We start from the raw sequence: 14,711 nt of genomic DNA, 5'->3' as shown, positions 1-14,711 counted from the left end.
GCTAATTTTGCACAAGTTCAGATCTGGCCAAGGCCATCCATGAACTGAGTATGTCAATTCCAGAGTAACCCATAGGGTAACTACCTCAACATTATATCCATCAACCAAAAAACGTGAAATGGGTGTCCATTTCAGCTATGTAAGTGCACCAACAGTGACACTGCAGGACATCTTGGCAGATGAGAATTGAGCTGTGCTGCCGACGCTGCATGAGGATGGATACAGAGTTTGTTGGACAGGATACATTGCTAAAGTTATTGCTCTTTGCCCCTCACTTCCTTTTCTTGTCTATTAAATGTACTTCTGGTGGATTTCTTTCTTGTATTAACCAAGCAATGTAGTGCTGGTCTTTGTGTTTACAATAGATGAAGAAACAGTGGCAGAACATGTGTTCAGAGCTTGCACTTGGGAGAAGGAAGGAAAGTACTGCACAGTTAATCCAAAACAATAACATACTGCAAAACATATATATATTGTATATTATACAAGATATATAATATATGCATATATATATGTGGACGTCAAACAGATCTTGCTTTTGAATGACCAACATTTACTGCCTTCATGACAACAGCTTCTGACTCAACTTATCTCTGCACATGTGCAGGGCTGGGCATTCTTTGCCACCATCTGAATCTTCCTTTTTGTCCTTAAATTAAGAAAAAACCCTTTATTCCATGAGGGAGTTAAGCACTTCTTTTCCCTTTGCAGTCCCATTTGAACGTTGCTTTCATGCATCCAGACGCTGAATCTCAGGGCGATGATCTACTTCTCTGGATTCTGTCCGAGCACGTATGTAATCACTGGTCTGCCGACTACTTTGTTGTCTGCTGTTCATTCGCCACTTTTTAATAGCTAAATATGTGTTCACAGCATACACTGCCATTGCCAAGAAACCAAATATCTACAAGAAGTAGAAAGAATTGTCAAAGGCAATTTTTGAAAACAAGAACAATAGTAGTTTCACAACAAATTCCTCAGAAACTTAATTTTCTACTTTATTTGCACTGACAAATCATCATGGTCTGTAAAATTGATGTTTTTCTTCTTCAATGAACTAGGGAATCTGCAAAAGTGACTTAAGATCAATGATCCCAGAAAACAAAGTTCTCTGTCTACAAACATGGCAATTAAATCTTGCAATGCAACTTCAGTGGAAGAACCTCTCACAAAGAAGAACACAGCTCTTCATCCAACGTTCCTCAGGGTGCACACAATAGTGAATGAGTGACCAGAGAACAGATGACCAGTCCAGACCATGAGCCTGGAGAAGGAGCCGATTTTCAGTTCTTCCTATATATCCCTGCAGAAATGTTGTGTGATTTTCAATGTCCAGGTTTGGTGGGTGGGAGTCAGGGGGTGGAGTTGCCGACTCAAGCACAACATGAATTTGCTTGACCTTACTACTTCAAGATTTTAAATCTATAACAAAGCACAACTCACTCCACAAAACAAAAATGATCTGTAGTGAGCAAGAAGAATTCAGCAAATTATGTCTAATCAGCTTCAATTTCTTGTGAATTTTCGGCTCTATCTTTTCTGTAGGCTTGCAGTATAGAACGGTATCCCCTAAGCTAGCTATAGAGAAAGAAGCAAGGCTGCAAATCATTTTTCTGTTTGTTCTTGCCTCAAGCCTTAAGAAAAGCAACTCAAACGATGTCAATACTTTTAAAATCAGAATTAGCATATAGCCAGCTGTAAAACGAGAAGTGAATTGCAATGAGAAAGGCAACAGGAGTATTCAATGAACAAGGGAAAAGTTATTCTCAGTTTTAATAGAAGGTAAGAGTCATATATAAAGAAGTTCAAATTCTTACCACAGCAGCAATTTCTGCTCCAGTTTTATGGTTTAAAGCAGCAAGTACTACAGAGGCAATGAAAAAGAAGAAAGTGCTGAGTCCAGTGTTGACCAGATCCTAAAAAAATAAATTCATTAGCATTACTAAACAATGATTATTTTCTTGCTTTTATTAGAAGTGATGAAACAGAAGAAGGTTAGAACAAGAACTACAGCAATACTTTCCCACTTTCTATGCCGTTTATCACTTACACAAAAGAAGGCAAAGGTTATTACACAGGAAACATAGCATGTGTGTGCATTAGTTTGTGAACCAAAGTCAAACAGCATGTAAACATAAAGCACCAGTGCAGATTCTGGATGCGTTACCTCAATTTTTACCGGGTTTATTTGAAAAGTACTGTCAGCATAAACAATGATTAAAGCTGTTCTACCTCAGCTGCCACTGAAGTAACCTGAATAGCAAACTTTAGCACTCCAGGAACCCCTTGTTCTCTTTCACATCACGACAGTGCTCCACACACTGCCCAGATAACAGTCATGAATTTTACTACAAATTCTTCGAGGCCTTTATTGTAGAAACCTGCACGTCCTATGCTATTTCTATGAATAACAGCTGCCGATGTTGTAAGAATACACAGATTTTTACATATTTATTGAATAAAATTGATGGTTCAAGCAGACATCTTAGAACATAGGCACAGCAACACCCCGGGGGCACCTACATCCAGGGAAAATTCTCGCTTTGCTCCAAGCACAGAAAAATGACAGGCAACACGCAATTCAGCTATACATATGCTGCATACATCACTTCATGTTCAGATGATTATACTGCCATGCCTTACAAAAAGCAGGGTAATTAATGTGCCACTGGTACATAAGTAGGAATTCTGAATGGCAGCTATTAGCAGAAGAATAGTTACAGCACTACAAGACTATCTGATCAGACTCAAGGAAAAAAAAATCACGAGTTGGGACTTTAAAATAATAGAAGAAATAGTGTTAGATTCATTAGGGACTTTACTTGGGGTATCTTTTACAATCTTTTAAAACAATTTTTTTTATACATATGTAGACTGCACTATACGTACACTACAGAGATGTAGGATAACAGACTATCATAACTGAATGATTAGGTGAAGTCAGGGAGCAAGGACGAATGTGGAATAATCGGGGAATGGCAGTTCTGCACAAATATCCTGAAGGAACATGAGATCAGTGAGAAGTGAATACTAATATAAGCAAAAAGGATGGAAAGAAAGCCCATATACAAGTTTGCTGGGCAACTTACAGTTTTTAAAAGAAAAAGAGAGAAAAAAACCAACAAAACCACACTGAACATGCCAACTCCCATCATTAAAAAATCTCATCATCACTCTAATTAGAATTCAAGGACAAATTTGTCCTACTTGACTCTCTTCTTTCACATGCAAGCCAGGCTCACTTCCTGTTCCTGCTCCTCCACTTACTAAAAGTGTAATTATTTTTTAAATGTCCCCCCCCAGTACATCTTGTAAAGTGCTATAAGAGTTAGGCTTTAGAAGACTGAAGATATAAATCTAAACTTATTCACTGGATATGAATCCCATGACTATCTCCCAGCTACGTAGCACAAAGACTCTGAAAAGACCATTGTCATCCAGCCACCCCCAAAACATCTGTGTTTCTAGCCATGATTGGAGAATGCTTTAGAAAGTAATTGTAAAAACTGAAAGTTTCTGGCACTGTGTTATTCACAGGTAAAAACCTCTATTTTGAGGGTACTCACTGAGCAACAGCTGGTTATCAAAATTAAGTTGTACCTGGGGATATGATGTATCACTGTGGCCTGATACTCATCTAAAAGGGGACCTTCCCAAGAAATGTGAGAGGCTTCCATTCTCATTGCTATTTCCACCCATATGTTCAGATTTCATGAGCCCAGTAAGACCCAAACTGTCCTACCAAACAGTAAGGCAACCAAAGCAAACTGTGGGTCTCCTACCATCTTTTCACCTCCCAGTGTGTAGTTAGAGAGATACTTTTTATCTCTGTTCAAGCTGACCAAGATAGATGTTATCTGGCACACACACCATCAAACAAAATTGGAATTCATTAAATAGTTATGGCAGTTTTAAATATATAACTTCTTGTTTTGCAGATACCAAGTTAAGAAATAGAGATATTAGAAAATAAATGGCATTTCACAATTTCTCCCAGTATCCTCCTCTCCAAATTTAAGTTTAGCAGCTCTAACTGTGTTTCTGGGGTTGCCAATAAGAGATGTGGTTCTCATCTGCACAAACCTTTTCTCACTAGAGAGGAAGTCTCACTATATATGACAACAGATAATAGACTCAACAGTATTCAACATTTTCATCAAGTCTCTAGGCTAAATACATGTATGTCACCAAGAATGCTGAAACTAAATACTGAGGAGAGGGTAGCTATGCTCTCGAAAAACTTAAAAAAAAAAAAAATTAAAAAAAACATTCATTCAACCCAAGGTCAAGTTGTGTATTTTACTACCAGAGTACATTTTCCACCTACAGGAATGACCTACAGAAGGGAGATAAAATCCCCGAAGAAATAACTCAGAACTTAATAATTACCGTAGGTAAGCATCTCAAGGTGTGATGCCATGACCAAAAAAAAAAAAAAGGCAGGAGGGGGAAGCACTTATACATTCCTTTGGACATATGGACACAATAGGTATAAGGTGGTAATCTTACCTTTGCAAGGGACACTGGAATGCTGCATCCCGTTCTGGTATCCACATTTTTTAAAGTATGTTGAAAAATTGGACAGGGTATAGAGAAGAGCCACAGAAGTTATTTGAAAGGAGAAAAAAATGTCTCACAGTATGAATCAAAGAACCTAAATTGCTTTGAATATTTAAAAGATTGTGTACATGAAGATTCCAGCGTTCAAATAATAAAAACAAATACTACCTGGTTTAGAAGTTTAACATAGAAAAGCACAACAAAATTGATAGCACAACAAAATTATCAGCTGCAAAGTTAAGACAAAAGTTATATTCAAAATGAAGGAAGTTTTAATTGTAAGGGAGAAAACTGTCAGAACAACCAACCAAATATGGGTTTAATATTCCACTTTTTCACTTCTTATAATCCAGATTATGTTTTTTCAGACACACACTTTGTAGTTCCTTGGTACCGTACTTGAACGCTAACTGGATGATTTATGGGGTCAGATGTTCTTATTAATTAATTAATCCTGCCGACCTCTGACTTTTTGGAATCTATCAGCTTGATCACCTTGCCAAAGGAGATTAGTATAAGCAAGATAGCTGGACCTATCCACAACATGACAGACATCATCGTCTATCTTCATGCTACAAATTGACTTGAAGGCTTCTTGTAAGAAGTTTGAGATACTGCAGAATATGAAATACTGCTGAAATTAGACTGCTGATGCCTTTGTCATGATTTTTCCAAGAAATCAAAGATTTAAGTACCTTAGAAAATTTGTCATAATCACTGACAGTTTATTGTACTCTTTACAAAGAGCATTAAGTTTGTCCTTGCAAAGAATTCAACAACTCAAATCCAAAGAATTTATTCCATCTTGAGGCTCCAATTTATTTGTTTCTACAATTCCATTTTCCCTGTTTAGATCAAAACCTTTTAATGTTATAATTGATTCACAGTCATACAATAAGGCTGGTTTCTTAAAAAGCTAAAACTAGCACAATCTTTCATATCCACAAATCAGATTTTTTGCAGCTTAAGAAGCAATGATACTTATCAATAACATTGTCATACAGATATATAGTGGTAGCATTACAGATGCAAATATTTGTTACTTACTACTTAGAACAGAAAGAAAAGAAAAGATACAACAGTTTTGGATGAAGTCAGAGCAGAAACAAAAGAGAATGAACTACAGCAAGAATTCAAGTAGTAAGGGACACTCCCTAAAATAATGTAGCTTTTTTCTACATAAGAGAAAATGAATAATCATGACAATAGAAAGAATAAACTAATTGAAAAAAGATGAGCCATTTCAAATCTGGGCATGATATAGCTGTTCTTGCTATTATATTTATAGACAAAGTAAAAACCACATCTCTGAAATTACAGCAACCTCATGAGACAGTATGCTGTGCCATAAAATACTGTACAAAGCTGCCATCCATAACAGAGAATAAAATCTATGAGCTGAATCAAATCCACTCTAGACCGATGCTGATCCCTTTCTCCTTTCCAAAAGGATTTAAAATGAAAGACTGACTTCTGTTCATTTGCTAGTTATTCACAACGCATTCTGTTCAGTCACCAACGGTCCTATTAGTCCAAAGGAGAGTATTCAAGGACATATATCTGCTACTGCCATCACCACCTATCTATCTCACTGAGAAGGCGCATAAGGCAGAGGAGGCATCTTAACTTCTGGATGAAGATGGATTTATGCCAAAACAGCATTTTTTACTAAAAAAGAGCGAGGCTTTTGTTCTGCCGATTCTGCTGTAAAAATATGAAATTCTAGAAAAGTGGACAGAATCCTACAGTCTTTCAAGTGTCTGGGCAGGTATGGTTCCTGGATTAATGAGGATGGAGAAGCCAAATCAGTGCTATGAACGAGAGGTCTGTTAACAGACCTGAAAACTCCCATCAACTCACTCCTGAAAGCTGCAAGGTACATCATCTTTGAAAACTTTTGTTTAGTCCTCCAGTTTGGTATATTACCAGGAGTTGGCTCTGACGCTCAGAGGTGTCAGTAACATCTATGTGCCTTCATCCATCGCTCTCCAGGACTTCACACATGCAAACTTTTAAGAGACATTCAATCCAAATACATGCTCTGCCTTTTTACCCTGTATTTCATGATGAAGTGAGAGACTGCACAGGTGACCAGGTACTATTTGAAAGGGAGACAGTGCCATACTGCAACTGTAATTTATATAAACAAAAATATGACATTAAACTGGTGGTTGCTTTTGTCATTTGCTTTCTGAAATTCAACAGTTTACATTTAGGTGGAGTTTAAAGTAGCTAAAAGGATGTACTCTGGAAAAGACGCCTGCACATTTCAACAACTTGACTTTGTCAGAAAAGGTGACAAATGTTGGTGGCCTGCTGCTGTCCAGGTTACTTTCCACAGAAGAGAGCATTCAAAATAACATTTCCTTTTAGCTCTGTTTGGGTTTTGGTGGTTTGTTTTTCAGTTGACAAGGGAAAGGAGGGGGGAGTGTGGTTATTCTTTTGTTTTGGGTTTTTCTTCTTCTGCTTTTTCAATTTTTTTTTTTATTATTTTTTTTTTTACAGTACCCCTAATTTTTCTTCCAACCAGTATTTACTTTCAAGGTTTGGGAACTTTTTCTCTTGTTTCTGTACAAAGCTATCAATTTGAAGTTTACAAACATAGAAGTCAGTCCTCTAAACCAAGCTCCTCTGGTCAAACTCCCATAATTTTACTCTGTAATCACATTATTAAACATTGTATGAGCATTTTGCACCACAATTAAAAATGGAAACATGGTTTCTCAAGCAAAAATAAGTCCTAGATAGAAAAAACCAAATTAACTGTATGAGCACTAATTCCCACCTCTTTTTCTCATTTATTTGGGCTTACATACGTATGGGAGCCTGTATTCAAACACTAGATTCTGCTACTCCAAAACTCACATAAGCATCACTTCCCTCTGATAAAAGAGTTTGTGACCAACAATTTCAGAAATATGTTAGTGACCCAGAGGGCTGGATTCATTCTGTGCAAACAGAGATATCTTAGTGCCCATCTCACAGCGTGGGGCTACGCTGCCTGGCCCCTGTGCAGGGCTGAAGGTCCCCGTGGGTCCCACATCACACAGAGCAGCCCCCAAAGGTCTCTAGCATTCACCTGCAGATGCTCCCATTCAGGCATTTTGATCCGGTCCCAGGTGTCTGGCACTTGCTGGAAATCAGTTCCATTTATAGCATCTCAAGCAAAGTATGTAAAAAAAAAAAAACCTGAATTGATACAAGTGACTTTCAAAAAACTTAGCTTTCCAAAAGGTCAGGGACAAGCTATGATTTTGAAGAAACAGAAGAAGTGGCCTCAAAACCAAAATTCATATGATATTATCCTTATTTCTAAATATTTTTTAGTTGGAATACAAGCTCTGTTAGAGGTAGTAACTCTGCTATAAATGACAAAACACATTCCTGAATGAATGCTTCCACAATCCCTGTTTCAACTTGGTTTCTTGAATATCACCTGCCTATTTCCTTCTCAATTCGTTCTTAGCTGCTCCTCACTGCTTTCCCTGTGTGTTTTCCAATAACCACTCCTGCATGAAGACAGGACCAGCAGTTATAGTTACAAAGCAACAGACCTTACTAGCAATAACTACCAAACCATGTAATATTTCTCATATTTAAAACTTGTGTTTGTATTTCGTACAGAATAATGCATCATTGTTTACACCATCCTCCACCAAATGACAGCTGTCCACAAAGAGCCCTAACCCAAATGAAATTAATTCTATTTTTTTTTCAATTTATAAAATATTCATTTTTATCCTTAATAGGTATTGCTATTTTGACAGCAGTAAACATGAAAGGGAAGGATGACTGACTTAATTTCTCATTCAACAGCTAAGCAAGCCAAAGAAAACCAAGTTGTTTTCTCAAAACAGAAGGGAAAAAAATAAATTAAAAAAAAAAAATCAAGATTGCCCTGTAAAAGCCTTTGAAACACTGCTCTGTAATTACACTCTTCAGAGCCAAGGTTGGCACAAGACAGTTTGTCATTCTGGCACCACATCAAATTTTCTGCCAACCACCTCAGCATCAGTTGCTTGCACACAAGGTTTCATCACTGCAACAACTGAAAAAACCCCAACCCTGCTAGGTTGATGAAATAAGTTTTCAGGCAGCACAAAATACAACCACTGATCGGCATCTTCAAAGAGACACACCTGACTCTCCACATTTCCTCCCTGTAGCAGTGCTTCCCTGGGACTGAGCCCAGGCTAATAAGCCTGGCGGAACTCTAATTAGTTTGTGCTGTGCTCAGTTCTGTGCCTCATCTTTGAGGCTGCTCTGAGCTGAAAAACTCTATATTCAGAACTGCACACATACACACAAAATACAATACCAGAGCTCCAGCAGACATTTAAAAAAAAAATTTAAAAAGAAAAAAATCAATGGTCAAAAGCTATTGTAAGATATTTTTTGCCCTACACACAGACATAAATAGCCCATTCTACTGACTGATTATGCAATGATTTACATCTGTAATGACACTGATTTCTCTCATCATACAAACTCTCATCCAAGAGACATTTGTCAAATTTCAGTATTCTCAGCTATTTGTCATCACTTTTTTCCCCCTCCACAAGTCACCTCAGTTCCCAGCCCTGAAAAAGGAAGCGGCATTATGGTGGATCTACTCTACAGTGACAGTAATTGTCAGAAAGCCTGCAAACCACATGCCAATTCACCAGAACACCAAAGTTACTACAAACACTTCTGTTAACTTTCCTACAGGGCTATGTCAAGCGTACAGTTTGGCTGCAAGATCTTAAGTTCTCCCTGTAGATCACATGAGATTCAAATAATGAATTAAAAAAAAAAAAAATTTAGCCAAACAAAAAATTATAGCAAACATTCAGTTACTAGTTAAGTCTGAAAACATACATTTCAAAGCAGCAGCTCCTCAGTTAAGCAGGAATCTCTGCTGTAGTGTGCTCTTCATTCCCCTATGCTGCTTGCTAGTCTCCTTGCAGAAGAGGCTCCCTTTGAGCTCTGAAGCATAAAGGAAATGGAAATTTCCACTGACAGGTTTCCCAGCTTTTGCATTTTTGCATAGTATTGATAGTACTGCACAACACAGACAAGTGACTGTTCTTTCATCTTACTGTAACAGACCTGTCTCTTTCCAACACACCCAAGGAAGGTTCTTTTCTGGCCTCACCATTTTCATGTTTCTTTCATGCTTCTCTCATGTTTACCTCAGGAAAATGAGAAAATGGTTGGCAAGTTTCTAATTAGGATCAAAGCTCTTTAAAAATAGATATTTTTAGCCACTTGGGGAAAAAAGTACTAGATTTGCATATCTGTTAGATGATAGTATATACTGATCCACATTTTCATTCCAGCTAGCGATAGTGAACATCAAACAGTATCTACAACGCATTAGAAATAAGTCTAATTTTAATAAAGTACTAAAGGAAGCAATCCTGTATTGGACAATAGCAGCTGATGGCCTGGTACCTTCTAATATGCAAGATCATTTGAAGGCAAACGGTTTCAAATAGTTCCTAGGAAGTTTGTGCAAGTGCTGTGTTTAAAGAAAGACTTAATCCTCAATTTAAGACTAGGAAATTCTTTCAAGCATTGCAACAGCCTCTTCTTCTCACACAGCTTTTAAAAGCAAAGTTTGAGACTTTTCACAAGGGAAGCACCCATTATAAAGTCATACATACTTGTTTAAAGCATATATATTAATGAACTTCTACATAAGCAGGAGTGACTTCCTCCTAAAGCATTCAGGACTGTCAAAGTCTGTTGTTCAGAAAGCAACTCCCGTGATAACTGTGTCATATAAAGAGATTTCAAAATTATCAAAATAACCATGAAAACACAGGAAAGCACTAAATACTGAAAGAGGCAAATAATTTATGAATATACTTCTAAACTGTAAAGAATAAAATGCCAAAATAAGCCAACAAAAAATTCAGCCACGATGCTACATTCTTCAATTTCCTACTAACTTTGTCAAAGTAATCCCCCACAGGTGTTTTATCAGCAGCCTTCGATCTCCCACTCTGTACATGCAACAGCAGACTACAGCTCTATGAATAATGAAGATACTCCCACATTCCTCTCAGACTAATGGTCCTATCAGACTACTGACTGCTAACATCAGTAAGCAACACCAGGAAGAAGCATGGTCTCATCAGTTAATGGAAATCAGGAGCTTCCAGTTCTCTTTTCACTTCTGTCAGAGATCTTTGGTATAACGATGGAAGAATCATTTCATCATCAGTACATAACTAAAAGAATGAGACTTGCAAGATCATGACAACTACCTCTGTTGATGTGGCAATATGAACCAAAGCAAATGCTTTTGCAATATATTCCATTTGCCCTTCAGGCTGAACTCTGACTATGTCATGTTGCTCCATGCTGTTTAGATAGAGGATTCAGAGTGTGACCATTGCACTAAAAAAACAAAATGCTTAACTTTAATTAAAAACAAAGAGCGTCCCAACTGGTTGGATTTTTAAGCCCTCTTTTCTCTAAAGATCTCTAACAGTGTGCTCGATGCAGAGACAAGTAATGCAGCACTCAAAGCAGCCATTCTTGCCACTCAACTGCTGCAAGAAGTCAGAGTGGCTGAAAGGACCTACCAGTTATACGCTGGTATCTGCTGCATTATCTGGGGGGAAAGGCAGAGCACCACACTTAGGCTTCTGTACTTACGTATGTTCAACATACTGTCAAAGTGTTCTGGTAGGCAGTATAAGTGTGCCACAAGGCTCAACAACAAGAAGTACAAGGGTATGCAAAGTCATTAAACTGACTCTTCCAGAGATACAAGTTCAGCTCAGTCATGGACACCATGCATACCACTCTGTAGTCTCTTGATAAAAAGTCTTGGTCAAACTTACTTTGACCACAAGCAGGATCTAGTATTCACTGTGAAACTACTCATATCCCACCGGCAAAACCATCATGTATTTTATGTGACACTGACATACTTGTTCGCATGCTCTTGTACATCCTACTAGCACGTACAGAACTGTGTGGTATAAAAAGATGGTCTTCAATTGCTGTTAATGAGCTGACAGGTTGTTGTGATGCCTGTTAAACAACCAAGCTGGCAACAGAAACGGTGACTACCTTCTCTCTGCAGCTGCTGCTTTTTCAGCTTGCCACAAAGATAAGTGGTGACAATACTGGCGGAATGGAGACAAAAGGAGCAAAGGCACAACAATCCAGTAACATTCCAATGGTTCCACTGGTTTTGTTTTGCAGGTCACCTGGATCTCCCCCATATACTGCTACCAGCCACAGTTCTCAGTCCATGTAATCTATCTACCAAGTATACTTAGGAAGAGTTTTTCAATAGAGCATGCATCCCCAGGGTACAAAGAATCATCTAATTCCACTTCCAGTCTCATTTAGGCAGGTCATTTAGGCTTTATAAACAGTTACTGCAAATGTGCAAATTGCAACATCAATAAATTGCATTAAAGAAAAAAGTCACACAGAAGCCTAGAAGTGTCTGGGACTGGTCTCCAACAGTACTTACAAAATTAGTGTTATAAAATAAAGCAGAACATAGGCACATATGTATCTGTACTGTCCAAAGAATTTTATATAAATGTTGTCCTTGAAGCTGACAGATCTTTTGCTAGAGTGACTAACATGTTGATTTTGTGACCTGTGTTTATGCAACCCAATCTGAAAGTTTAACTCATAATACAGCATGGAAATGTAAAATGAATGTGCAGTGCCAGCAGTTGTCTTCCTAAAACTCCTCATGTTTGAGAGCACATTAAGCATTGCCAGTCAATGTTTAATAGTTATGTGTGTAAGCAATTCAAAACACCTGATTTTTACACAAAGCACATAATTTTTTGCATTACTACCCGATAATGGTATTAATCTGTGTAAGAATATATATGTAGCACGGCTGTCCTAATACAAAAAACAGCTTAGGAGAGAATGACAGGCTACTGTAAATACAGCATCTGTCAAAAGTTAAATAACTACAGGCTGCATTTTTATCTACTTCATCCACAAACAGTAATTGCTGGCATTAGCAGGACGTTTTTCCTTCCAAAGAGAATCTAACAAAAGACAATTTTAGTTCTAGCTAATGTAGTTTAATCTTGTTGCGTTTCAAAACTCATTCTGCTGTTAGTATTCAAAATAAATATACGTAAAATGGATACTCAGCATGAAGAACACTCATACACAACCTTAAACAGTAGAAAGTAAAGTTCACAAACCAAACTTAAAAATATTTGCAGCTATTTTTAACAGAGTAAGTATCTGTATGAACTTACAGTAAGATTCCAGTTGATCTGCGGTATTCTTGTGTGAAGATTCAGACTGAACATAAGCAACAGAACTCCAGTAACCACCAATGCGCTACAGCTCACAAACTCGAAGAAATAAAGGCCTTCACAAGGGGAGCATTCCATGATGGTCTCTATGCAGATGAATGCAATCAGTGCCAAAACCTAGCAAGAAAAACAAGTGGAAAAAATATAAATAGATTTCCACATTTTCAAAATAGCCACAAGTATTCCTGAAATTTCCATTGGGAACATGATCAGTTTACACTCAGGAATGTGTGATTTTAGTTTATAACAGGGCGCTGTCTAAAGAGCAAAAAACAAAAGCAAATTAATGCAAGACTTTCTGGATATCTCCTGTTCAACAAAATATATTTTAGAAAGGCATAGAAACCCCTCCAGGCCATTGGCTTAATATGCAAACGGCACCTCAAACATTTTACTTCATTTTTCAGTCATGAAATGCTATTCCAAACCTTGAAGATGAAATGGATATTGGTCCAACATCAAGCTCAATTATATAGTATTAATATAGTGTGATTATGAAAGACATTTCAACGAAGTTTTTATTTAAAATTCACTACCAACTTGACATCTAAATCAATTCAAAATAGAATAGATTCAGGATCCCTACCAGCCTACAAAAATCCGTGCCCTTTTCATGTTTATCATCAATATGCTGTATTTGATAGAAAAACATATTTTATCATTCCCTTACTAATAAGACAATAAAATAAGCAGCTAATAGATGAAGAAGAAATGCCTGGTGCTGCAAACACACACATCTAACTGGGATAATGGTTACTCACACTGAATTCAGAGTTCAGAACTTGGTAGAGTTAACACAAATGCAGACTTTTGCAAGACGACAGTTTAATTTACAATTTAGCATAAAACAGTGAAACTCACTTACTTAAAAAAATCTGCCCAATGGACAAAACTAAAATATATAAAAACCATAAGTTTAATAGTAGCTATGACTGATGACTACACAGAGTACAAAACTTACATACATAAGTCTAAGTTTCAAATTGATTCCTCTTTAAATATAACTGGTAAAAGAAAACCAGTTGCATGGATGGTTTTGGTTTGTTTGTTTGTTTATTTTTAATTTTCCATGGCAAGCAAGGAAGGCCTTAAGAGAGTTTTGCTTCGGTTTTCACGACAACAACCCCCTCCACCACCCACTTACATTTTTCAGAAAGAATTCACTTTTTTTTTTTTTTGCTCTGCCACAATATTCTAGTGAGACCATAACAAGCCACTTCAATTTGAGGATAAAGAACTCTGGGGGATAGCCTCCTCAGAGCTAAATATTCCATAATTTGAAGGTTTTGCACAAACCAAACATTAAGTTTAAAATATTGACAGGAGCCACAATACAAATCAACTTCTACTAAATTCTTCTTTGCCAATTTCAGTAATGTTTTGCAGATACACTTTCTTCCATACACTTTTTATGCTTCATCCATTAATTTGTCTTTGCCTCCTACAATGAAATGAGCAAAATGAAGAAAAAGCGTTTTGAAAGAAGTTACCATTTTTGTCACTAGCATCAGCAGTAATTCCAAGTAAAAGACAATACCCCGCATGCTTCGTTTGCCACATGCTTCGGAATACAGTAGCTAATTTAAATTTAAAAATTGATTAAAGCAAAACAGTTTTAATCAAAAACTCATACTTGGGTAGACAGTCTCTCACAGTTCACTTAGCATGCTCTCTTTAAGAGAGCACATGCCATACAAATTTTTGCCAGCTAATAGAGCAGGCCAATTCACATCAAACAAATTCTGAATGGGTATCCAGTGACTAAACACTTAACTTCAGATTTTATCTTTGGCATTAAATAGCTTTGGAAAGAAAGAAAGAAAGAATATGCAGTAAAATGGAACATTCAGA

General features: G+C 37.2%; 1 protein-coding gene across 1 annotated transcript; it reads right to left on the bottom strand.

The window, feature by feature from the left end:
• Positions 1-343: 343 nt before the first annotated feature.
• CMTM4 (CKLF-like MARVEL transmembrane domain containing 4) lies at positions 344-14,404 on the bottom strand. The gene is made up of 4 exons (XM_010296464.1): positions 14,351-14,404; positions 12,801-12,977; positions 1,818-1,916; positions 344-904 (listed from the first exon to the last, which is right to left on the bottom strand). The coding sequence occupies exons 1-4, from the start codon at positions 14,402-14,404 to the stop codon at positions 731-733; spliced, it is 504 nt and encodes a 167-aa protein (XP_010294766.1). The 3' UTR covers positions 344-730.
• Positions 14,405-14,711: the final 307 nt, after the last annotated feature.

This window comes from Phaethon lepturus, unplaced genomic scaffold, assembly GCF_000687285.1.
Source record: "Phaethon lepturus isolate BGI_N335 unplaced genomic scaffold, ASM68728v1 scaffold37311, whole genome shotgun sequence".
Taxonomy (NCBI): domain Eukaryota; kingdom Metazoa; phylum Chordata; class Aves; order Phaethontiformes; family Phaethontidae; genus Phaethon; species Phaethon lepturus.
The sequence above is the reverse complement of the archived record's forward strand: the minus strand, read 5'-3'. Positions and strand labels throughout refer to the sequence as shown.

Coding starts and splice junctions, on each gene's coding strand:
- CMTM4 (XM_010296464.1), bottom strand. CDS start 14,404: ATGCGGGGTATTGTCTTTTACTTGGAATTACTGCTGATGCTAGTGACA. Junction 1,917..12,800: donor AGATCAACTGGAATCTTACT/GTAAGTTCATAC, acceptor TTATTTTTTTAG/GATCTGGTCAACACTGGACT. Junction 905..1,817: donor GAGCAGAAATTGCTGCTGTG/GTAAGAATTTGA, acceptor TACTTCTTGTAG/ATATTTGGTTTCTTGGCAAT.